The sequence below is a fragment of the Mauremys reevesii genome, linkage group 11 (genome assembly GCF_016161935.1).
Source record: "Mauremys reevesii isolate NIE-2019 linkage group 11, ASM1616193v1, whole genome shotgun sequence".
NCBI classification, from domain to species: Eukaryota; Metazoa; Chordata; order Testudines; family Geoemydidae; genus Mauremys; species Mauremys reevesii.
The window spans coordinates 32513072-32536942 of record NC_052633.1 but is presented as its reverse complement, the minus strand read 5'-3'; the positions used below and the strand labels follow the sequence as shown (position 1 = coordinate 32536942).

At 41.3% G+C, this 23871-nt stretch overlaps 2 protein-coding genes across 10 annotated transcripts in view; both read left to right on the top strand.

Moving 5' to 3' along the window:
- Positions 1 to 11342, top strand: part of ITPRID2 (ITPR interacting domain containing 2) — a 60320-nt gene extending 48978 nt beyond the window's left edge. For 2 of the 5 annotated variants that reach the window (XM_039494426.1, XM_039494428.1), the window contains exons 17-19: positions 21 to 428; positions 9473 to 9597; positions 10119 to 11342. In XM_039494426.1, the coding sequence (XP_039350360.1) occupies positions 21 to 428; positions 9473 to 9583 (519 nt within the window). In that variant the 3' untranslated portion in view covers positions 9584 to 9597; positions 10119 to 11342. The remainder of the gene's footprint in view (positions 1 to 20; positions 429 to 9472; positions 9598 to 10118) is intronic. The other 3 variants (XM_039494430.1, XM_039494429.1, XM_039494427.1) reach the window with 3 other exon arrangements.
- A 3740-nt stretch (positions 11343 to 15082) lies between these two features.
- Positions 15083 to 23871, top strand: part of PPP1R1C (protein phosphatase 1 regulatory inhibitor subunit 1C) — an 82965-nt gene continuing 74176 nt past the window's right edge. For all 5 annotated transcript variants that reach the window (XM_039495209.1, XM_039495203.1, XM_039495210.1 and 2 more), the window contains exons 1-4: positions 15083 to 15149; positions 17079 to 17162; positions 18210 to 18441; positions 22059 to 22178. In XM_039495209.1, coding sequence (XP_039351143.1) covers positions 22098 to 22178 — 81 coding nt within the window. In that variant the 5' untranslated portion in view covers positions 15083 to 15149; positions 17079 to 17162; positions 18210 to 18441; positions 22059 to 22097. The remainder of the gene's footprint in view (positions 15150 to 17078; positions 17163 to 18209; positions 18442 to 22058; positions 22179 to 23871) is intronic.

Below are 23871 nucleotides of genomic sequence, written 5' to 3'. Positions count from 1 at the left end.
TGGTTTCTCTGCACTCCTAGGTCTCTGAACTTATTCGAGAGCAGTCGTTTCTGAAGTCAGAGTTGGGACTGGGAGAGTTTGGTTTGGAAACTCTTCCAGCAGAGGGATCAGAGTCAGTGTTCTCTCATGGAAACTCAGATTCTTCTTCAGTGTGCTCCAGTCACACAAGTAAAAAAGCTGCTGTAAACTCATCTGAGCTGACTGGAAAATCCAAGACTCAAAGCAAGAGGTTATACCGAGCATCTGTTGCCTTAACGCCGACCCCGCCGGCAAGAGCAGGCATTGAGCAGCAAGCTGAGTGCTCTGAGGAGACTGGAGACTCCAAATCAGAGGTGGAACAAAAACTTGAAAAAGTCCCTCTTGTGCCTTCAGTTGATGACATTCACAGAAGTGTGGAGAACGAGGAGCTGCAGCAAGTCATACGGGAGGTGAGAAAAGATGGTCAGTCTACTGGGGTCCTGGGTTTTTAAAATGTGGCTTAGTTGAGGTTGTAGTTGTACTGCACTGAACTCTTTGACAAGGGAAGCAGGATCCTCTCCCCCCGCCCTCCCTGAAAACTCACTGGAGTCTGCAGCAGTGGACCCTAGGTTTGAACCATAATTGTTTGTTATATCTGAGCAAAACAGTTAACAGCACATGAAGGATAACTGACTAGTACCATGGAGATGACAGGGAAGAGCCCTCCAGCGCCTCTGCTTGGTAGCATTGAAAGCATATCAGACTTCAAACTAAAATTACCCTGGAAGGTGTTTCTCTCTCTCTCTGAACTTCATCTGGCACTAAGGGCTATTTGGGGTTAATTTATTGATGAAACATTGTATCCGAAGGGTCTCCACAGTAAATTTTAAGGCGATTACTCTACTCCACCTCTTTCCCTGCCCCTCCCCCCAAATCATTGCTTGTTCTAGAAGTGTGACTGGAGTGAGCCAGGTCAGAACAGAAATGACTCCAGCTCTTCTGAACCATTATAGTGATCCCTATCTGTGTGTATGTATTTGGACCCGTTATCTGCTGTCTGTGAAAGAAAGGGAAGTTGGTTGCCACATTCGTCTTCTGTAGGTTTGGTTTTAAAATAGGACAGTGACACATTTTCTTAATTGCATGCAACTGGCCATGATAATTTAAACTTCATGACACACAAAATACCAGAGAAAAGGAAATCAAAGATTTTTCTCCCGGAAGTTCTCCTGTGGGAATGTGGACTTTTTGCTCTGTGCACTGAGCACAGGAATGGGAACCAGAAAGTTTTAATCCCAGCTTTGAAAAATGACTCACTGGCCTTCAGCAGGTCACTTAAGGCTCAATTGTGGCTTTGTCGTGAACCCTGGGAAAGGGCAGCATGCAGTTGTGCTGTGCCGGGACTGCACCACGACCAAATTGTGACTCTCTGAGCCTCAGTCTAATACCTGGGCCCCAGTTGTTCCAGGATGTTGGGAGTGGGGAAGTAGTCTGATCCAGCTCTATACATAGTACAGTTGTACAAATTACTTCCTCAGGCAGGGCAGTTTAGCTCCATCTACCTCTGTGGAAGGAAAAGTAGCAGCCCTAGGGAAATTGCCTTCCACCATCCTCCTTCCCCTGTGTTTCCACCCAAGGTGTAGATAGCCTATATAAGTAGGAATAAGGGGGGGCCTCATGCTCCTTTACCCTCCCTGCTCCCTCCCAAAGTCTAGTAGCATAGCTAGGATTGCAGTGTGACCCCACTTCTCTGTCTGTCTGTTTCTCCACCTGTAAAATGGGAATATTATTTACTTGCCTGCTTCACAGTGGTGGGGTGAAGGATATTTAATATTTGCACAGTGCTTTGAAGATGTAAAGTGATCTAACAGTGCTAAGTTCTGAGCTCCTCAGTTCTCCACAAAAGCACTGAACTCCATGAAAGCACTGAAACTTTGTGCTCCGGTAGAAAAACTAAACAATGAAAATAAAAAAAAACCTTGAAGTTTTCAAACACCCAGAATTTTTCTGTGCCATTAAACTTAGATGGGCAGGAATGCTTACACTGTAAAATGGATCACAGAATAGTAAATAATATGATACGAGTTCTTGAGAGCATGACCTCTAGTTTGAGAAGAGACTGAAGGAATTTAATCTGTTTAGATCTGGGTAACTGCCTAACTAGACAAAGAAAAGAGAGAGAAAACTGCAGTACAATGACTGGACACCAATGTTAAAAATGATTGACGTACTAATGTTACAACAGGATACATCTAGCTTGGCTATTATGGAAAACACTTGGCAGTGTGGTCAAACAGACGGGTCCAGCTTTCAATACCCTCACTCACCCTAAATAGTACCTTACACCATGAGTAGCTCCACTGAAGTAACTGGGACTATTTATAAAGTGTGGCCCTATGCAGTGTGAGTAACGGTTTCCCAATGTGGCTGTTAGTGAGGCACACACGCCTGGAGTGAGTGCATCATTGTTTCTGTGATCACCACTAAGTAGACATTTGCTACCTGCCATTGCACTGGGGGTGGGGTGGGGGGGGGTTGAGATTCCACCATTTACCCCTGTACATAGAATAGAAAGTAACTGAAGTGACTGTGTGGTAAATGGTTTGTTTGGTTTTTTTAATGGCATCCAGTAGAGTCACTCAAGGAAAGGTGAGAGAAGTTCTGGAAATTGCCTGCTTGATTCAGGTGACAGGACCAGGTAGACCAATACATCCCAAATTCTCCTATTTGGGATCTGTTTCCTTTTAATCCCTTTTGAAGAGCCTCTTGCTACTTGTGCTATTTGCTGAGGCCATTTCATGACATGCTCAAGAGATCTCTCTCTTGCAGCCCATTTTACCATTCTGCATTGGTCTTCCAAAGAAGCCCTAAATGTTGCATTTGTGACATCTCTGTGGTTCTTTTGGCAACAAACTGTAATGTCATATGTGGGATTATGATATCATTGCCAGATGTTGCCGAAGAAGAAGCTGAGAGAGGAAGGAGAAAGTAATAAGTCAAACAGTATGTAAGAGTAGCCCAGGGAACAGTGAAAAATGGAGTCAAAGTATGCTGTTATTTCAGGAAAGGTTCTTTTCATATTTTACTTCAGTGTGAAAGTTTCTCTTTAAACCTTTTAGGTGATAGCAAATAAAAAAAGATGTAAACTCTGAAGAGAGATTCATGGCATTTGTCTGAGTTTTCTGAGGCTTCTGTACAATCAGTGCAATAGGCTTTTAGCCCCAAAGACTGGGATTCAACTATGTTGTCTTAATTGACCTGGACTCACTCCACAGGTGCTGTTTGAACACACAGCAAAGTTGCCACACAGTTTAACTGTTCTAGCAGCCTACTCAAGAGAGATTTAGGCCCAAAACAGGAACTGTTTTGAAGGTCAGGATTTAGAGGAATTGGCATAGGGGTGTCTTGAAGTTTTTTGCAGAGTCTGCAAATGCTACTGAATACTATTCATAAGAATCTTTCCATTTCATAAGCATTAAAATTACCACAAACTGAAGCGTGTCATCCTTGTGTAACTCCATTGTTAGCACTGGAATTCTTTTTGGAGAAGGAAAGGAAATCTATTAGTATGCATTCTTGATATATGCCTTCACAAATACTAAACCCCATTGCATATTAAATAATGCCTCCCCTTCTGTATAGCCGCATGATCTCATGTTGGGGAAGGAGAAAGTATGTAGTGCTTCAGAATATGCTTGGGTGGACTGTGGTGTATGGGAGCTTTGACCAATAACTATTTACTGGTTTAAAAAAAAAAAACTTTAACTACTAGCTCTCAGAGTAAATGAACTCACTCCCACAGAAGGGAATTCAGCAATAATAAATGTCAAAGTACTGAACACTGCTCGTCTTGTTTGATGAAAGTACACTCTTGCCTCCATTGAAATATCACATACAGTGCTTACTTCTTGACTCTTAGATCACAGCATTGCAAGAAGTGCAACTGGGTCCTTTATTATTCTGCATGTTGTTTAACAAAATTAAAGAAGCTGGTTTTGAGGATGATGATTATTTGACCGTACACTGGTGTGGGAAAATCTTAATGAAATTGTACTTTAATGAAGTTTATGACATCCTATAAGCACCCTGTTTGAATGAATGAAGTATTAGTACATTAGCTGGCTCAGGGAATTGACTGGTTATGTGAGATGGATTCTTTCCCTTCTGTGTCTCCTGTTCAAATCCAGCTCAGTTTGGTAGTGACCAAAAACTGTTGCAACCTTTGGCTATTCAGTAGCTTGTGAGAGACAAATATGGTTACCTCAGTACTTAGAATCATAGAAATGCAAGGCTAGGAGGGACCTACACTTTTCTTCATCTTTCTTTTATTCCTAATGAATTTATATAATATCTTCTTATTGCCATTTGTGTGCTTCATAACTTATGTAACTCATTTTGTGCTATAGCCTGTCTGATTCTGTCCCTACATGCTTGCATATTATATCATATAAAACTGCCACTACTATTGGCACTAGTGAGTAGTCTCAGAAGAGGCACCAAGAGATTAACTGGCATGGAGACTAAGCCTTTCAGTCTTTAAAGGATGTTCTTCCAGGGCAGGGTTACAGGGCAGTGGGGGGGAAGCTTCTATTCATATTCTACATCTTCTGTAGATAAATGGAGCACTTTAATCTGCCAGGGTTGTCAATCTGGCACTTTCACACCAGCAAGAAATTAATTGTTAACTTTGCAGCACCGTGGTGGTGGTTGCTTTTTGAGGTGAGGGGGAATTAATGCTTTATAAATGACCCACCTCCCTGGCAGGATCCTAGGACATGGGTCCTGAATGCTGACTGACCCAAACCAGACAGATTTCTTTATGGATGGAAAGGGGACTATGGCTCAGACCCGAGTCAGGGATTGGGGTTAGTGTGCCATGTAGACATACCCCTAGGGGTCTGAAAGAAGAGAGGTTGATTGCTTGAAAACACTGGGATTGAAATGGCATCCCTGGCAGCCTGGAAAAAGGGCCTATGGAAGGGAGTAGGGGATAAACACAACGGGAATATTAGAAGCTGAAACAGGGTTCTACAGGTCCTTGAAGATGAGGACCAGGAGATTAAACTTGATGCAGAAGGCAAGAGGAAGGTGAATGGAGGTTAATCTTATAGCTGAGGCACTGATTAGGGACTCAGGAGTTCTGGATTCAATTCCCCACTCTGCTGCAGACTCAGGGCAAGTCACTTAGTCTACACTACGACTATACTGTCTACGCTGGTCTACACTACGACTTTAGGTCGAATTTAGCAGCGTTACCTCGACTTAACCCTGGACCTGTCCAAACAATGAAGCCCCTTTTTTTAGACTTAAAGGGCTCTTTAAATCAATTTCTTTACTGCACCTCCACCGAGGGGATTAGCGCTGAAATCGGCCTTGCCGGGTCGAATTTGGGATAATGTGGACACAATTTGACAGTATTGACCTCCAGGAGCTATCCCAGAGTGCTCCATTGTGACCGCTCTGGACAGCGCTCTCAACTCGGATGCACTGGCCAGGTAGACAGGAAAAGGCCCGCGAACTTTTGAATTTCATTTTCTGTTTGGCCAGCGAGTTTGCAGAGCTCATGAAGAGCTCATCAGCATGATGTGCACATTGCCCAGCCCGTACTTTATGAGAAGTCTATGACCGCGCTGCCGTTGCCTCCTCGCCTGGTTTTGTGCAAAACAATTGTCTGCCGTTGCTCTGACGGAGGGAGGGGCTACTGACGACATGGCTTACAGGGAATTAAAATCAACAAAAGGGGTGGCTTGGCATCAAGGAGAAACAAACAACTATCACACAGAATGGCTCCCTCAAGGATTGAACTCAAAACCCTGGGTTTAGCAGGCCGCTGATTTCACAAAACAAATCAGGTCAATTTATTGTTTTGATCCATCTATCTTTTACATCTTAGGCTGGCAGCAGACGGTGCAGTACGACTGCTAGCCATAGTCATCTCCTGGGTGCTCGGCAGAAGATGGGAATGACCTGGCTGAGTCACTCCCATGTCTGCCCAGGTGCCCCTGACTGACCTCACCGAGGTTGGCGAAAAGAGCACCCAGGAATACAACGATGATGGCTACCAATCGTAATGCACCGCCTGCTGCCAAAAGGCAACGAGCTGCTGCTGTGTAGCAATGCAGTCCCACGTCTGCCAGCACCCAGGAGACGTACGGTGACGGTGAGCTGAGTGGGCTCCATGCTTGCCGTGGTATGGTGTCTGCTCAGGTAATTCAGGAAAAAAGGCGCGAAATGATTGTCTGCCGTTGCTTTCACGGAGGGAGGGAGAGGGGGGGCCTGACGACGTGTACCCAGAACCACCCACGACACTGTTTTTTGCCCCATCAGGCATTGGGGTCTCAACCCAGAATTCCAGTGGGCAGCGGGAACTGCGGGATAATTACCCACAGCTACCCACAGTACAATGCTCCGGAAGTCGACGCTAGCCTCGGTACTGTGGACGCAGTCCGCCGACTTAATGCACTGAGAGCATTTTTGGTGGGGACACACACAATCGACTGTATAAAAACTATTTCTAAAAAAACTATTTCTATAAATTTGACCTAATTTCGTAGTGTAGACATACCCTTAGTCTCTCCATGCCTCTGTTCCCCATCTGTAAAATGGTGACAATACTGCCCTTTCTCACAGGGTAAATATGCTAATGACTGAGAGACACTCAGACATCAGGAAGTCGGGGAAAGTCATAACGTGAAAGGTCAGCAATTGGGAGGGAATTTAGTTAAAGAGGGATGGAGAGACACCTCAGGATCAGAGACTGGAACTAAGGTAGAGGAGCTGAGAGGAAATTCAGAAGAGTAGCAGTCGCTCTTTGTTAGGTGTCCATGTCTTACCAGTGAACGTCAAATATTGTTTCCAACAAGTGCTTCTGCTTTTTTTTTTTTTAAATGTCCTTCAAGGATATAATTGGGAGTAATTTAGGAAATGGCTCACAATCAGGGAAGTGTGGTGATGTGCAGTCTTCAAGCACTACATTGATGAGCTTTAAGCTGGGGATCTCAGTGATTTACAAATGTTAGCAAATGTAGCCCCTGGGAGGTGGATACGTTTTATTATCCCAGTGGGGAGACACAGGACTAGCATGATATGCCAAGGTCACACAGGAAGCCTGTGGCAGAGTTAGGATTAGAACAGGAGAAGCCTGACTCCCAGTCTTATTCCTTACCACAAGACCATCTTTCCTCCTAGCCCATTAGCTGTGTGAATTTGGGCAGGCTTTATCAGTTTATTTTAGAAATCAGCCTTTATTTTTATTTACCCTATTAGAGAGAGGGCACAGAATGTATGTTTTGGAATGGACTCTGGGACCCATATTACTATAGAAGAAAGATGGCTAGGAGTGCAGTGTGTCCTATTCTGACAGCTCTAACCTCAGAGTTAGTAGCACACTGGCCCTAGACAGCCATTTATCTACTGTGCCTTCCCCTCCAAGTTTAACCTGGTGTGCATCTGATTATCTGAAGGAAGAGAAACTCTAAAACCAGATGGGTGCCTACCAGATTAACAGTTGCCCCAAATTCGTGTGTGTGTGCGCGCACATATCTCTGTGAAGTTTGTGGTTATTAGTGCCACTGCTCTGTGAACGTTTTACTGATCGATGAATAGAGTTTTTCTGTCTTACCAGTTAACAATGCACAAAAGTCAGCAAACTGTCCTGATGAAAAACTATTCCTGAATAATAATTTTAGGGCCTGCATTTCTGCTTGGAATCGATTGGTAATAAAGTTATGCGCTTTTGCCACTAACGGTTCAAGGCTTGAATTATTTGCCAAGAAGAACACGAGATAAGTAGTCTTGGGGTAGCCTTGCTGACTTGGTCACTTAATCTCCCTGGCATGCAAGGAAGGAGGACACTGTACTCCTTAAGAGAGAGAAGAATTGTATAGTGAGCCTTTTATAGTAATAGTGAGCTTTACCTTGAAAGGGTTAGACAGACATCACAACACCCCTGGCAGGTCAGCTTAAGCAAATGTTGCCCCCACTTTAGTGATGGGAGATCATGGAGAGATTCTGAGACTAGCCCATGACACATGAGAAATTATTGGCAAAGTCAGGATTAGGGATTTTCTGGGCTTCTAACTCATGTTCATTAAAACGAAACCACACAAACTCTACCACATTGAAAAGAATGTTTATCAACGTACAATATGAACAATTTTTTAAGTCTAGGATTTACTAATCATGCCAGGAAGTGGTGTGGTTTTGCGTTTTAAAAAAAATAAGAAATAACCTCTTTTTATTCTGACTGAGATGGAATATATTGTTAACGTTACTGACACTGACAGGTGATATCCTTTGATTTCTAATAGCCTTCATTCCTCTACCTGGATTTGATGGTCCTCTCCTATGTTATACTCATGCCACACATCAAACCTGTTAAGCGTAACAAAGGCGAAGAGCATCTAAATCTGCCTTGGCTTGTGAAGATCTCCCAGACTTGCTAGTAGCTCATCATTTTTTTTTTCTTCATGTCCGATCATAAGAACATAAGAAAGGCCGTACCGGGTCAGACCAAAGGTCCATCTAGCCCAGTATCTGTCTACCGACAGTGGCCAATGCCAGGTGCCCCTGAGCGAGTGAACCTAACAGGCAAGGATCAAGTGATCTCTCTCCTGCCATCCATCTCCATCCTCTGACGAACAGAGGCTAGGGACACCATTCTTACCCATCCTGGCTAATAGCCATTTATGGACTTAGCCACCATGATCAGTGCAATACACTGCTGTAGTGCCACCTTGTCTGCTCATCATTGTCTCCTGCTTCTTCTTTACTGAAGCCTGTAGCGATCTGTTCATTCTCTGCTCCTCCCCATCTCCAACTAGGATCTTACTAGTATTCAGTCACCTTTACATTTTTATATGTAAGCCTAATGAACAGATTTTAATAGAAATGATGTGAAATAGCCTTTGCCAGCATAAGTAGTATTCCAATGGCAAACTGGTAACGTGAGTGGGCAGGTGTTTTTCTGCTAAAAATAAACCCTCATGAATATTGTAAATTTGTTTCCTTGATTTATATTAAACCGTGGTCCTATCCAAAACCCCACCTACCATTTAGATGAACTGCTTAATGAATTGGAGTGGGGATCGGGGATAGAGGTGTATTTATGTCCTGTGGACCTTATCCAGAGATCTATTCACACTGTAAAGATTGCTCCATTTAGGGTGTTTTCAGTGCATCTTTGCTAAAATTCTATTCTCACAATTGTAGGTGGTCAGCATGTTATCAGTTTTTAACCTAAAACTGGTAACCCTAGATATAAACAAATATAAACATAAACAGTCTGGAAAGCTACTTAGTTTACAGTGCCATGATTTTTCAGTCTTTAAATTCAGATAGTCTTATTTTGCAATAGAGACGCTTTTTCACCTGTATTTTTTAAAACATTCATTGCTACTATGACTCCTAGGACATGCAGCTAATATCTAATATGTCTACTGTACTGTGCAATTTTACCCTCTGCAGAGTTGTGTATAACTTAATGACCTTATAACTCCATATAATCGTTTTTTAGATCAAAGAATCTATTGTTGGTGAAATCAGACGGGAAATAGTAAGTGGATTGTTAGCAGCTGTATCATCCCCAGGTAGATCTGCTAATGCAAAGCAAGATACACAGCCATGAAACAGGTACTACAGGTAATTATTATGAATTTTGCTGGATTGATTAATTTCATGATATAGAATATTTGTATATGAAAGTGTTAGATTCACTTTTAAGAATTCTTGCACAGTTAAAATATAAAAGCCTTTTATACAGCCACAAGAAAGTCAAGTCTTACATTGTTCTTCTCCCCTGAAACCTAAAATACATCAGCTCAGTTGAAGTTCAATTAAAATTAATGAAAGATGTATGCCTAAATCTGTTAGATGGCTTGGAAACTCCTGCCACCTGACAGTGATGGCCCTTAAACCTGCCAGTTTTACTTAATATGTAACATCCTTACTTCAGTATCTACAGTGCTCCTTTATGCAGCTGTGTATTCACTGTAGAGCATATCTTGACTACTGCAAATATCAAGGCTATTTAAATAAAAATACATGTTTAGTTATCTAAGCAATTGGTAAGTTTTAAAGGGACGACACTGTGTCACGCTCCTTCATGAATCTAGTTTTGCTCTTAAGTGGTAGATGTTTCATTGCCTTTTCTTTCTCCAAAGGGTAGGCGTGTGGACCAGCAAAGCTGTGGAATTCTGCTCTTGGATGACGTACACTGGTGAAGGCATCAGATTATGTATTGGGCTTCACTACAGCTGCTGAGATAGGCTACTGTATACAATGCCTAGTTCTATGATGCATTCCTTATTATTTCTTCTTGAGTCCATATCTAGTGATTTAGACACTTTGCTTAGTTTACTACTTTCCATAAACCATCAAGAAAAGTATGGCCCTTTTGAAAGACCTAATATTTATTTGTATGTCCCTATTGTTAATTTGTGTGTAGTTTATTTCTTTGTGGAGAGGTGTGTCATGAAACTTGATCTAACCAATTTATAAATAACATACATATTCAGCCTAGCTTTTTTTTTAAATAAAAAACACTGACCTCTATGAGGTATTTACTGTGCAATAACTGATTCACTTTGAGAGCTTGAAACAACCAATAATTGTTTCCACTGCTGTTACTTAGTGCCACTTCAAAAGAAAAAAAATTCTGTTGTAAAAATTTCTATTAACTCTTGGGGAGGTTACTATTAGCAGAGTGGTAGAATGATATGAGGTTACCTAAAACTACTTAAAGTTCTTACACTGAAAGCTTTATCTTTGTGCAGACGATAACTTTAATTTTATTTTGCTTCCTTACTAGTCCTCCCACTCCTTGGAAATGTGCCTTATGTTAAACACTGTATGTGTTGACTACTTCTCGGTTATATCAAGAGAAGTTCTTTTCTGTCTTTTATTAAGCAAAATACAATAAAAAGACTGCTCTTGGAAAAGTAATGGGGATGTGTGACTTGGAGTGGGTGGGTGACCTTGGTTGTATTATGGGGAGATTAAAGTAAATTAACCCCCCACCACCACCACCCCTCACTGGTTGTATTGTAGCTTAGGCCAATGAAAATGTATTTGTTCTAATGGATAAAATTGAAAGTAAATGGGGTTCATATGTGGGAGGTGTTTTGTGTGTGTGGTCAGACAGACGTTTAATGGATGTGTAACACAACGTCTGAATGTTGCTGGGATTCTCCTTTGTGCCTTTGTCATTTCCAGCTATTAAAAATGTTTATATTGTGTCAAAGTCTCAATCAAAGAATAGTTAAAGGTATAACAATATTCTTTAAAAAGGCTTATCTGAAAGATTTATAAATGTGTTTGGAAGACACACCTAAGGGCTGATTTCTAAAAACAGGAATATTAAACCAATAAAGTATTTATTTTGCCTACATACAGTCTTTGCCAGTGTTTTTTTACATTGATGCAGTCGGGTATGTTTTTGATGTCATTTTGTGCATTCTACTTTTTTGCTTAAAAACATCAATTTTAGATCAAATGCCAGGCCTCCTTAGAAAATGAGGACATGTGGACCAGAAGAGTAGCATAACGATAGATGACTTAAGTCTGGGGGCTGCAGAAGGCTTCATGTGCTGAATTTACCAGACACTTAAGATATTTAAATTTAAATTTTAAATCTAAGTGCACCAAGAACCAGATTTTAAAAGAAGTTCCTCACCCTGCAATTCCCATTTTCTCTCAATGGAAACTGCTGGGGGCTAAGCTCTTTTGAAATTTTACCCCACTTATGGATGCAGAGCATTCTTGAAAAGCCACCCTAGATGTTACATGTTGAAATACAAATGGCAGTGCATAAATGCTGCCAGAGGGAGTTAACGTAAGGATGTAACTTGCAGTAAGGGGGCTCTGCTTTAATTCATAACCTGCATGCCCAAATACTCTATTTACATTTCAAAACTCTACCTCAAAGAACATACATCCAGATCTTTGTGCACCCTTGATGTCAGTTTAAAAACACAAGAAAGTAAATTTACCCAAGCAATCGGAATAGCAGCGGTCCACCTTCTTCCCCTCCCCTGCATCACTCCACTACATCTGACTATTCAGTAGACCCAATATAAATTAAAATTCCCACATCACACTCTCCCCCAAACCAAATTTCCCACCCCCAGCTGCATTAATCTCTTTCCAATGCTGCTTAATGGCAGCATGCCTGGAATGTCAACAAGTTTCAGACCAGGGTGGAGGAGAGCGCTCCAAAGGAAAGAGACTCTCAGAGAGAACATTCTGCCAGCAGCACTCCGGCTTGGTAGGACAGTGTGATCTCTGCTGTGGGAGCAGGTCAAGGAGAGAGTGCTGGTCCTTCAGCTAGGAAGAACCCAGATTACTTAGAGTTTGTAGGTCAGAACCTATATGAACGTGGGATCCCAGTCGTACAGAATGTGCTGTTGAATATTTGCTGGAAGGTGGAGACAGTGCCAATTTTTCATTCTGTTGACAGAAGCCAGATTAGTGAGGTTCTGGTGCAATTTAAAATAGATATACTATACTAATACACAAAAACCAACAGACAAGTAAACTGCTCAGCTGCCTATAATCCTGATGGTACCGCCTTGAGTGCAGGGGACTGGACTAGAAGACTCTTGAGGTCCCTTCCAGTCCTATGTTTAAAAAAAATAAATTAGATGAATTCATGGAGGATAGGTCCATCAATGGCTATTAGCCAGGATGGGCAGGGATGGTGTCCTTGGCCTCTGTTTGCCAGAAGCTGGGAATGAGCAACAGGAAACGGATCACTTGATGATTACCTGTTCTGTTCATTCACTTTGGGGCACCTGGCATTGTCCACTGTCGGAAGACAGGATACTGGGCTAGATAGACCTTTGGTCTGACCCAGTATGGCCATTTTTATGATTCTATGAACTTCACCCTCTTTTAGGGCTATTGATGGTTTAATGTTTTCCAGTTCAATGGCGTTTTTTAATATTCATTCATAAAACTCACCACTGCTGTCATGCAAATTAATCCTAACTTGTATCTCAATTTTTTTCTGACAACTTTTGCTTATGTCTTAAAAACAGTTGTCATTTATTACAGGAAACATCCTTTGCTTTGGTGCATTACCCATTGGTAATGCCACTTCAAATGTAATGAAAAACCCTGACTTTATGAGGGAGGATGCATTTTATTTTGCTTAAATGATTGAAATAGCTTCCATTCATCACAAATCAATGTTGTCTTATCCTGCCAGTCTCACAATTTGATATGAATCATGTGCTGAGTGACACAATTGTATTAATGGTTAGTGAATTTTCACCAGTTAAATTCACTGTGAATAAATTTGTAATAACTACCAGAGATCATTTCCAAAGCTTCCCTGTGATAGTGGAGTAATGACTGCTAGTCAGCAAAGAAATAAAACCAAGGGCTAATTTTTGCAAAATCGCCTTAGGAATTTGGATGGCAACTGGGCAGTTGAATTTCTAAGGTGACTGCAAATCTTGGCCATGAACTTTAGAGCTCAGCAACTGCTAACAGACTGGCGAGTGCTAGTGAAAAGACTATCTTAAGGCATAGTCATGACAGGTCAGGACCCCAGCTCCTGGAGTCACAGAGTTGCATCCGAATCTTGTCTTCCATTTTAATAAAGTATGTTTTTAGCCCTCTTGGTTGCAAAAGCTTTAAGACATGACCAGAGATCAATTGAAGCAAAGACGTATGTCTGAGTATTCAAACAGCCAGAAACAATAGCTCAAAAAGATGTGAACTGTGCCGGGCCTGTCTTCTCTGGGATGTTAACACCGAGACCCAGGCTTCGGGGAGTACTGCCAACACCAACCCAGCAGAGGACTCTGTGTGCGGCCAGAGGAGGAAGAGGAAGCTGGACCTAACCGCCACCACCCCACAAGTAGATATATCTGAGGTAAACACCGTGGAGGGCTCTCTACAGACATTTCTGGTGCCTCTCTGTGAGGGAAGGGAGGTGCCCCTGATGCTGCTAAGCGGGGGAAGAGGACCCTGCTGCTGTTTCTGCCATTGCTCATAGTGGGAAGACCGTGCCATCCTGTTGCACCCCACTATGCCCAAAGAGGAGTGGTGGCAGGCTCCTCAGCAGCTTAGTGGTAGGTTCTTTTGTGGGTTGGCTCTTAATACTGTAGAGTTGGACACAATGAGAGGCAGGGTCAAAAGAGGTGCCCCATGTCATGATGTGTCTAGAAGCCTGGGTTGCTTTAAGCCAATCCTGGTTGGTGTCTCTTCTGACAAGAGAAATTAACTTAGATCCTCCGTGACCTAGTTCAGCCATTGACAAGTGTGAATCAGTCTAGCCTTCGGGGGCACGGTCTGTGTCTTCCAATGGCTTTTGTGAACTGCCAATCAAATGGCTACTGCTCAAAAATCTACAGCTGGTCAAATCATTTTTGATTGAATGAAATTTAATCTAAATGTGTGATTTCATTGAAACATAATGAAATTTCCATTGGGATGGTGTTTGAGATTCAGGGCTCTCTGGTCACTGCTGACCAATTCCAATAAAAAAAAGTAGGCTTTTCAGGCTAAAATAGTCCATTTCAACACAATTCTCTTTGGAGAAAACTTTTGAAAGCTTTTATTTCATTCCAGTGTGGAATAAGAACAAATTTTGAAACTGCAAAAGTTGTCACAAAATGGCACTGTCATCCTCCAGCCACCTACAGTACAATATAACATGTATAGTTTTGTCTATTGTCTTCAGCACTCTAAGCAAGCATAACTAACAAACAAAATGATAGCATAATATTTGATTCCCAGTGAAAGCTGACAACCAGGTTTTACTCCAGATTGACATTGGTATAATGGAATTCAGAATCTGGCCCTTAGAATGTAACAGTGTAAAATAAACCCCAACCACAGTAGTGTAATGGTAAGCACCATGGCATCATTTTAAAAAGAGGAGGAGCAAGGAGTTGGCAGTCTGAAAGTAACTTATATACAGCACACTTCTGAGGGTGCTTTACCCCCAGGAAAAACCTACATGCAGTAGATTTACCTATTTTACAGATATTTTTCTCCCTCCCCATCAGCATAAAGGGGGAGGACCAGCTCAGTGAATATATCTATACACAGTACAGTGTATTACTGTAGTAAGAGGACAGCATATTGAAAGCTAAGCATTGTCTGGGCATGGGAGTAGCTGCTTTGCTGAGTATGAAGCATTTCGCGGTGGATGCCTGTCTATCATTATTTCTAAAACAATGAAGGTTAAGTAATTATTTTCTGCTTCCCTAAAAATGAGTTTATTTTTCAAAATGTTGCTGCTATCCCTATGTGTCTTGCTATGACTCATTTGTGTATTCTGCAGTTATTCTGTTTTATTTTTCTATAAAAATACACAGTCATTTCCATGCTTTTATTTGGACATAGTAGAGAAACGGAAAATGGTTTGGGAGGGAGATATCTTGTGCTGGAGAATAGACAATGACTAGGCTAATTCTAGTTTAAGAAAAACATGTTTTTAAATATGTGTAATTAACAAAAGGCTTGACAAAGGCTTGACAAATGCATACCTACACAAGCTACACTATGATCATGACAAAAATGCAAACAATGGAGCTGATTTATTTTTCTTAGAGAGTGCAGCAAGTGTTTGTAAAACTGCACCCATTCATAAACAAAGACCGGTACCATGAAAAGCAGAGCAAGGAGATGTGATTTTCATAGCAGTGTTTAAAACTCTTGGGTTTTGAATTTTATAAAGCTCTTGAATTTGAACTGGAGAGAAGAGCCGGGTTGATTGTAGTACATGCTATTCGTTACAGTTAATGGGAATATAGGCTATTAAAAACTGGCGAGTGATATTGCTAAGAGTTTGGGATTTCTGCCTCCATTCTTCAAATTTCTTCCAAACTGTACAGGCCCACAGCTTGGGGCTTGATCCTACACATTGTAGCTGAGGAGCATGAATACAAAAAACAATACTGCAGCCTGGAAGTGATGTCTTGTCAGAGTCAAATGGAACTGAGATCTCAGAAGTTCCAATGATTTTTAAATGGCTTCAGAATTTGGTACCCTATTGCCTGTAGACTGTATATCCCAGTTTAAACTCTGAAATTGTGGTAGTTTCTGCCTTGTAATATTTATTTGTGTGTTGCATTTTAACCTTAATATCCTAAAAAAATATTAAAAATAACAATGGGAGCTCAGTTTTATATCTTCATTGTTTAACACAAAGATACGATATAAAATGGTGTATTAATGATTTAGTATGGACTGGAGCTAATGACTTCATTTTAAGTCTGCACTGACTGGCAACGTGGGTTTTGTTTATTGGAAAATACATTAGGTTTACTATTTTCTCACTAATGGACCAAAATCTATCATGATTTCCTGCTGAAATAAATATACAAAACTAAATTACCAATATGTTAATCTCTGCGATGTTGAAATATAGTCCATAGTAGACATTTGGCTGCCTAATGAGTCTGCGTCTCGTTTATCTAGCTCATTTCCTATAACCTGGCCTTGCTGATTCTACAGACAACAGCAGAAAGTATTTATCAGTAAATGTTTGCATATTACCTGACAGCCTGGAGAGCTGTTAATCCCAGTAAAATTACTTTAATTTAAAGACATAGTATCAATTCTTAGCTATCAAATTAACATAACAGTAAAGCTCATTATTATTTGTACTCTCCTAGGTATTATTCACCCTCACCCAAAGACATTTAATAAGTAGAAATAGTAGTTTATGAAATGAAATTTCTATTAGGCTAACGCATGAATCCATGTATTCATGTGGCACATAGGTATGTGTGAACACTGGATATAATGGAGAAATACTGGAGAAGGAAAGACATGTTTCAGGAGAGACCTGACCAAGCTGCTACTGGACAAACAAAAGCATCTTGGCATGTAACACTGGCCTCTGTGTATGCTCAATACAGATTTCTGTCCTACAACTTTGCCGGCCTGCTGCAGCATGTATTGCTGCCAAAACAGACACCATCTGCTCTACATTCTCACTTCTTCAGAGTTTAAATGCTTTGTTTTTTCCACCGTGTTTCCAAAGTGTGATTGGGAACAAGCCTGAGTGCTTAGCTTTTATTTTTTTAGATATATTTGTGTCTGTTTAGTGATTATGAAAATGCCAGATTGAGAGCTCTGGAGTATGAAATCTGTTTATTCACCAGCCAGGTACAACATAGGTAGCAGTACAGCAGGCTTTCCTGCACCATGCTGCCATGTCCACACTCCTAGATGGATCATCTGTGGGGGTGAGTACGTAATTTATTCTCCATGTTCAGTCCATAGCTAACAAAGGAGGGGGTTGTGTTGTGGCCATCCATGCACTGGGCATTAAAGTAAGACTCCAGACTCATATCACAGGAACATTTCCTTATTTGTTAATACAATGTTTGGATAGGTCATTAGAATAGGACACAAGAGGAGAGAAAGCATAAGGCTTTACAAAGCCAGCATAGGCCCTAGCCAAATGCCCCCAAACCTCCTATGGTGGGAGCTTGCAGCTGTGTAAAGTGGCTTCAGCTTTCCATGCACTGGGGAGCTGCATTAGGGGTCCATCATGGACCCGAAGTGGATAGTTCTAGGTATGAGGAGAGCGTGGTCAGAGTACTTGACTAGTTAACTGATTCACCACCTCTCTGCAAGGGCTCCCACGAATGGAGCTGCTACCAAGCTACAAAGCTGTCCTCTGACAGGACCCCCGAGAGAAGGTACAGTGCAAACAACACCCACCCTTCCTCAAGCTGAATCCTCCCTGCAGCACAAAAGACCTTGGAGGTTCACAGAAGTGTAACTTACACTTCCCTGCATCGGTTTCAGAGAAATTGGGTCACGCTCCCTGGAGGTGAAGCCTTGAGGACTGTAATTTTCAAAGTGGTCCTTGCTCTTCCACTTTACCAATCTGATGCCTAAAAATCTCAAGTCAGAGAAGGCTCAAGCTGAGAAGACAGGACAAAGGCCAGAGGAAGGGTCTGAAAAGAGAACGGAGGACAAACCCCTTTAGGGTTGCAGTGTTTAAAGTTAATTTTTGCTGAGTTTCACTTTTAATAATATGGAGTGGCCTAAATCTATGGCTAATGCAAATGTATCTCCCAAAAGAATAAAAACATGTCAAACAAAAGTCCATAAAGATCCATACTTTGATAGCTGATAATTGCGGCAAGGGGCACAAAAAAGTCACATCCAATTCACCGGCAGGTTCACAGCCTCAGTATAAATGATGGTACAGACCAGGAAATATCCTTAAACTAAATGGTGATGTTTGATTATTGCAAATTTGTTTTTTCTTTTCCTGGCAGTTTTAGCTGAATCATGAAGGAAACTAAAACAGCAAACAGCAAAGTGCAGCTTGAGTACTAAAAACAGCAGTCAGCTGATGAGCTAAAAGATTGGGCAGTGCTTACATATCCTGGATTATAGCTGAAAGTGTAGCATGCAGGCCATAGAAAATGCAAGTTCTCTGTGTGTGGAGACTGCCTGTGATCTCCCTGACAGTGCTATAAACACTGATGAAGCCAAGGGGCTACACAGGTATGTAAGAGCTCAGAATCCGGTCTCCCTACCATTTTGAATGCTGATATGAATGTTTCCTTTTGATAAACTCTGTGCTAACTGGCTTAGGGCTATTATTTTATGTTCTACTTCTCAAAAACCCCACTAAGGTCCATTTAAACTCCTAATTTATAACAAACACATTATGCTACAACATGCAATAAACCTAGATCCTAAGAATAGGCTCAGAGAGAGGGAGCACTACACTGGAAAATTACAGAAGGGATGTGATAGGGAAAATGGCAATATCATATTAAGGTAAGAGGTTTGAGTCATTTAGATACTAATAATTTTGAGATGTGGTCAAAACCCCTAAAATGTACTGGACAAATTTACTTCACAGGAGAGATAAACACAGACCTCAGGCTCTGTTACTCACTTCTCCTTCAGTCTCACATATGTGACCGATTGGCCTTTTTTTTAAAGTGAACAGAGAAATTGCCATACTGAATCAGACTGGTCTCCAGCAGTGGCCCCTATCAAATGTTAGAAGATACTAGATCTCTCTTAAACATGGTTTTTACCGTCTTTCTGAATGCTGACATTTTAAACATGAAATAGTGGTTTATCAGATATCGGGGTGTGTTGGTTAATCACAGGATGACTGTGAACCACCTATGTGATGCAGCTGCAAAAAAGGCAAATGCAATCCTAGCATGATTAAGGAAAGGCATTTCCAGTAGAGAGAGAGAAGTATTAATGCCTTAATACAAGGCACTGGCATGACCTCATTTGCAATACTGTGTACAGTTCTGTGTACATGTTCAAGAAAGATTAATTCAAATGGAACAAGTACAGAGAAGAGCTATTAAGATGGTTAGTTGAATGGGGGGGATCTATATTATGAGAGGAGCATGGAAGAATTTGTCTTGTTTAGCCTAGGAAAACAAAGGTGCAGAGGGGATTTGATTGCTCTCTATAAAGATGTGCGTGTGCATGTGCGTGTGTCTGTGTGTAAACACCAGAGGAAGGTGAAAAGCTATTTAAGTTAAAGGACAATGTTGGCCCAAAACCACATGGGTACAAACTGGTCATCAATAAATTCAGGCTGGAAATTAGAAGAAGGTTTCTAGCCACCAGAGGAGTGAGGCTTAGTAGATTCCAAGGCCAAATGGGACCATTGTGATCATCAGGTTTGGCCTCCTGTATAACACATGTCATAGAACTTCCCAAAATAGAACAGTCTCCCTATAGGAGATTTGGGAACAAACAACATATTTAGTTTTAAGAAAGAGATGGACAAATTTATGAGTGGGATAGTTTGATGGGGTTGCTTGTGATGATGGGGGAAGGGCTGGGCAGCCCTGGGAACCCCTTCTCGTTCATGTCTGATATTCCTAAAACCTTATGATTCAGGGCTTCTGGGGTTGGCTTCAGGGGTTAGTGAGGAAGTTTTTCCCCCCAGTGTATTCTGGGTTTTTTGTCTCCTTCCTATGAAGCATCAAGAGATGGCCACAGATGGAGATGGGAACACTAGATGGGGAGGACCAGGGCTCTGAGTGGAGTTTCTGCTGTCATTGTGGATTGCCTTGATTTCATTAACCTTCAAATTAACCACATATATTCTTGCCCCTATATTGTTTCTAGGGAACACATGCCTACCTACCTAACAAATGTGGGTATTTGTCTATATAATAATAGCTAGCACTTATATAGCACTTTTCATCAGTAGATCTCAAAATACTTCACAATCTTTAATGTATGTATCCTCACAACAACACTGCGAGGAAGGGAAGTACTGTTATCCCCATTTTTAGAGGAAAAACTGAGGCACGGAGAGACTAAGTGACTTGCCCAAGGTCATGCAAGAAGACTGTGGCAGAGCAGGGAATTGAACCCAGATATAAATTAATGCCCTCACCACTGGGCCCTCGATCATTACTTTCCTGCTTGAGGTAAAAATCCAAATACATGGCCACAGTATGCAGTTACTGCATTGTCACCTATATACATCTAAGCCAAACAGATGGTCCATTCCTGACTTTCTGATTTACGATTGTGTTTAAGGATAGTATGGTTTTTGGTTATTTCTAGTTCTGTTCATATTTTCTCTATGTTCTAACTGCTCCAGTGAAATCAATAGTGACATGTCCATTGACTTACATGGGAATAGAGTTAGGCTAATGAAGCATGCTTTTGAAAATCCCAGCCCTGGTGTTAAAACCCGCTGTCACAGCTCCAAGCACCTCTACATTTTGGTGATGTTCAGATGCAGTTGAACCCTACAGCTTCCCCCATCTCTATTTCAGATCTGAATGCTGTTAAACTAGGGGAAAGTTTGCAGTACAGACCTACCTCTGGTTAAAAATGAAATTCCTTTAATCCTTGGCTTGAACTAAATTGTTTCCTCACTTCATTTTGCACAGTCACTCTCCTTCCTTATCCAAATCATTCAGTCACTCCATGTACCTAATCTAACTGTCCTTCATTCATTCTCAAGCCCTAAATTACATTAATCTTCATCCTAGCTAAAGTTGTTCCAGTATATCTCTGTGCCTGTCTGTCTTCTTTAGACTGTTGTTCATTCCTCATCTCACTCGCTCTTTCTCCCTAGTTGGTGGCTACATGCTACAGGAGACGGACTGCATCATTCTCAGCTGCAAGCTCACACCCCCTCCTTTGCTCCATGAACTGTCAGTGAGAGGCTCTGGCCATAGCTGCAGTTTTTAGCCCAGGAAACATTGCAACAGCTACAGCACACCTCCATTCAGAGGTCACGTAATCCAAGCAAAGCGGATAGCTCTGGTCACTGATTTCTGAATATGCTCCTCCTCTACTGTTTTTGTATGCTGGTGAAATGCAGAGTAAAAACAAATTAGATTCACAAGGAATTATTATTGCTATTATTTATCAAGCTCCTGCTAGATGCAAGATGTTCTGTAAGCTTAGAGAAAGGCACAGTCCTTGCTCCAAAGAGTGTACAGTCCGAAAGCTGAGACTGACAATATGGGGCTGGCCCAGATAATCCATCAGCTAATGGTTCAGGATCAAAGAAGTGGAGCCGTTTATGTAGAATTATCACTGAAAAGCTTCCTGGGAGAAGCATGTTTTAAAGAGTGATGCACAAGAAGAGGGAGGCATTCTGTAACTACCATAAAAGAGATGGAATTATTGCATCCCACCCAGCTCTACTGCTACCTCCACCCCCAAAATCGCAAAACTTCCCGATTTCTGTTCATCAATAATTAAGGGCCCATCAGCAATACTCAGAGGGAGCTTACGTTGCACTTTTGAGCAGTAATGTACCATGGATAGATCCTCTTTTTCAAATCCCAGGGCACCAGGCCATGCAAGGCTAGTATTGCATTTTCAATTAGCTTCTGAGTGAATGCTTGGCATATGTAGAAGTGACCTGGTACACAATTAGCTTATTGTTCCTTTCAGCTTTGTGCAGAGAGGATCTGAAGGATTGGAAGGGGTGGTGGGGGGAAGAGCCAGCCAGAGGCATCACTGTGGATATGGAATAAGGGATTGCTCAGCTCCTGCAGATTCACTTGCTAACTCGGGAGTTACAGCTGTTATTAGGAGGCATTCAGTGTGGCTTTAGGGAGTGCGCCAGGGGATAATCACTGAGACGACTCTCTGATTTCTTGTAGTCTGGGCTCTTTTCTCTTCTGAGTCTCCTCATCATTATTATGGAGCCAAACAGTCCTAAAAAGATCCAATTTGCTGTGCCATTATTTCAGAGTCAAATAGATCCTGAAGCAGCTGAACAGGTAAGGAAGACAGGTATCTTTCACTACCTGGGGGACTGGGAGTGGGATGAGAATAGGTAATATTCATGGCCTAAATTCTTCTCCAGTTTACGCTGGTGTAAATTTAGATTAAATCCATGGAAATCAATGTAGTTATGCTGGGATAGCCAATGTAACACAGGGCAGGATTTGTCCTGTTGTGAGAATGCACATTTTAACTCGCACAGGTTTTTCTAAGTATATATTAGCTGTCTGACTTTATTCTTTTAACATGTTTTGCACAAGAGATTAGCACACTTTATCTGAAGACATAATATCGAGCTGAATCAATATGGGGAAATTAGCCAAAATGTATTGGTTCATATACACCAAAATATACATTTTATAATTTGTGTTGAAGGGAAATATTGCAGAGCCTGGTTAGGAGATTGCCTGCTTTGATGTTGGAGCAACTAATTTAAATGCTGCAAGATAGTAACTTATTGAGTTATTCCCCCACATTTTAAGACTTTTAATACTGAATTCTTTACATCACTGTTACTGTTTGCTAAGTATTTCATGCATATGTATTTGGATGTGGCTATATGTGTGACTATATATACATACGCACACTCAGAAATATAGATATACTGTGTGTGTGTATATATATATATATATATGACAGCCGAATCTGACTCACTTGTAAATTTATATACTGTCCAATCCTGCATTTCTTACAGGCTGACCTCTCATTAGTTATACACACACACACATATATATAGATGTGTAGAGCTACTTCTATATTTAAGGAATGATAACCATAAAATCCTAGAAGACAGAGGTGGATAATACCTGTTAGTTGGTCTAGTCCATCACTGTTACTATATCATTGTTCCCTGTTGTAAATTTACAGTTGTTTTGATACGTCTAGTTTTAAATGATACCAAAGACGTAATAGGGCTTTGACAATTCCACTGTAGAGTGATGGCAGTGTAATCGTTTACATCTGGAGGGCAGACATCTTTTTCCTTATCTTCTGATGTAATGTCTCCTAAGAGGAGGCGGGCTTTGCCAGGAAGAGATGAGTTGTTGTTGGCGGCCATGGAGGAAGGGGAGATGGGGGAGGGGGGTACAAGCAAAGAACTTCCTGCAGCCTTCAACCTGCCCAGAGATGGTTTTACTAAAATATATTTATAATTTTGAGAATGATCCTTCTATTAACTTGAACAAGACCTGGCCCACCACCTTTCGAAACCAATGAAAGTTATTGCCTTCAAGGACTGCAGAATTGGGCTCGTAATTAAATTCCTCTGGGCTGTAAAATATTATGAACCAAGTTCTGCCCCACATTTATGGGAAGCCCTTTTGATCATGTTGCACTTTTAATTTATGGGCTAGGTGCCCTATAGTTTTATTTTAGATGTTTGAAGAAATTACATCAATACAATCTGGAGTAACTGAACCTTATTGAGTTACTGTGGATTTCCCCCACTGAGAGCAGAATTGGGCCCTAGCTATGTGCAGATGTTGCTTAAGCACTTAAAAAAGGGCCGACACATTGACAGAGAGAGTGTCTCAAAATAGTGTCTGGGTTAAATATTCTTGAGCACACTATTATATTCTGCTGCATAAGTGCCAATAGCCTGGGGGCTGTGATATAAAGTTTAGAAAAGCTTTCTTCACAGATACGTCCATTATTGGAGACTATTCCAACATCATGTTAGTTAATTGTCTA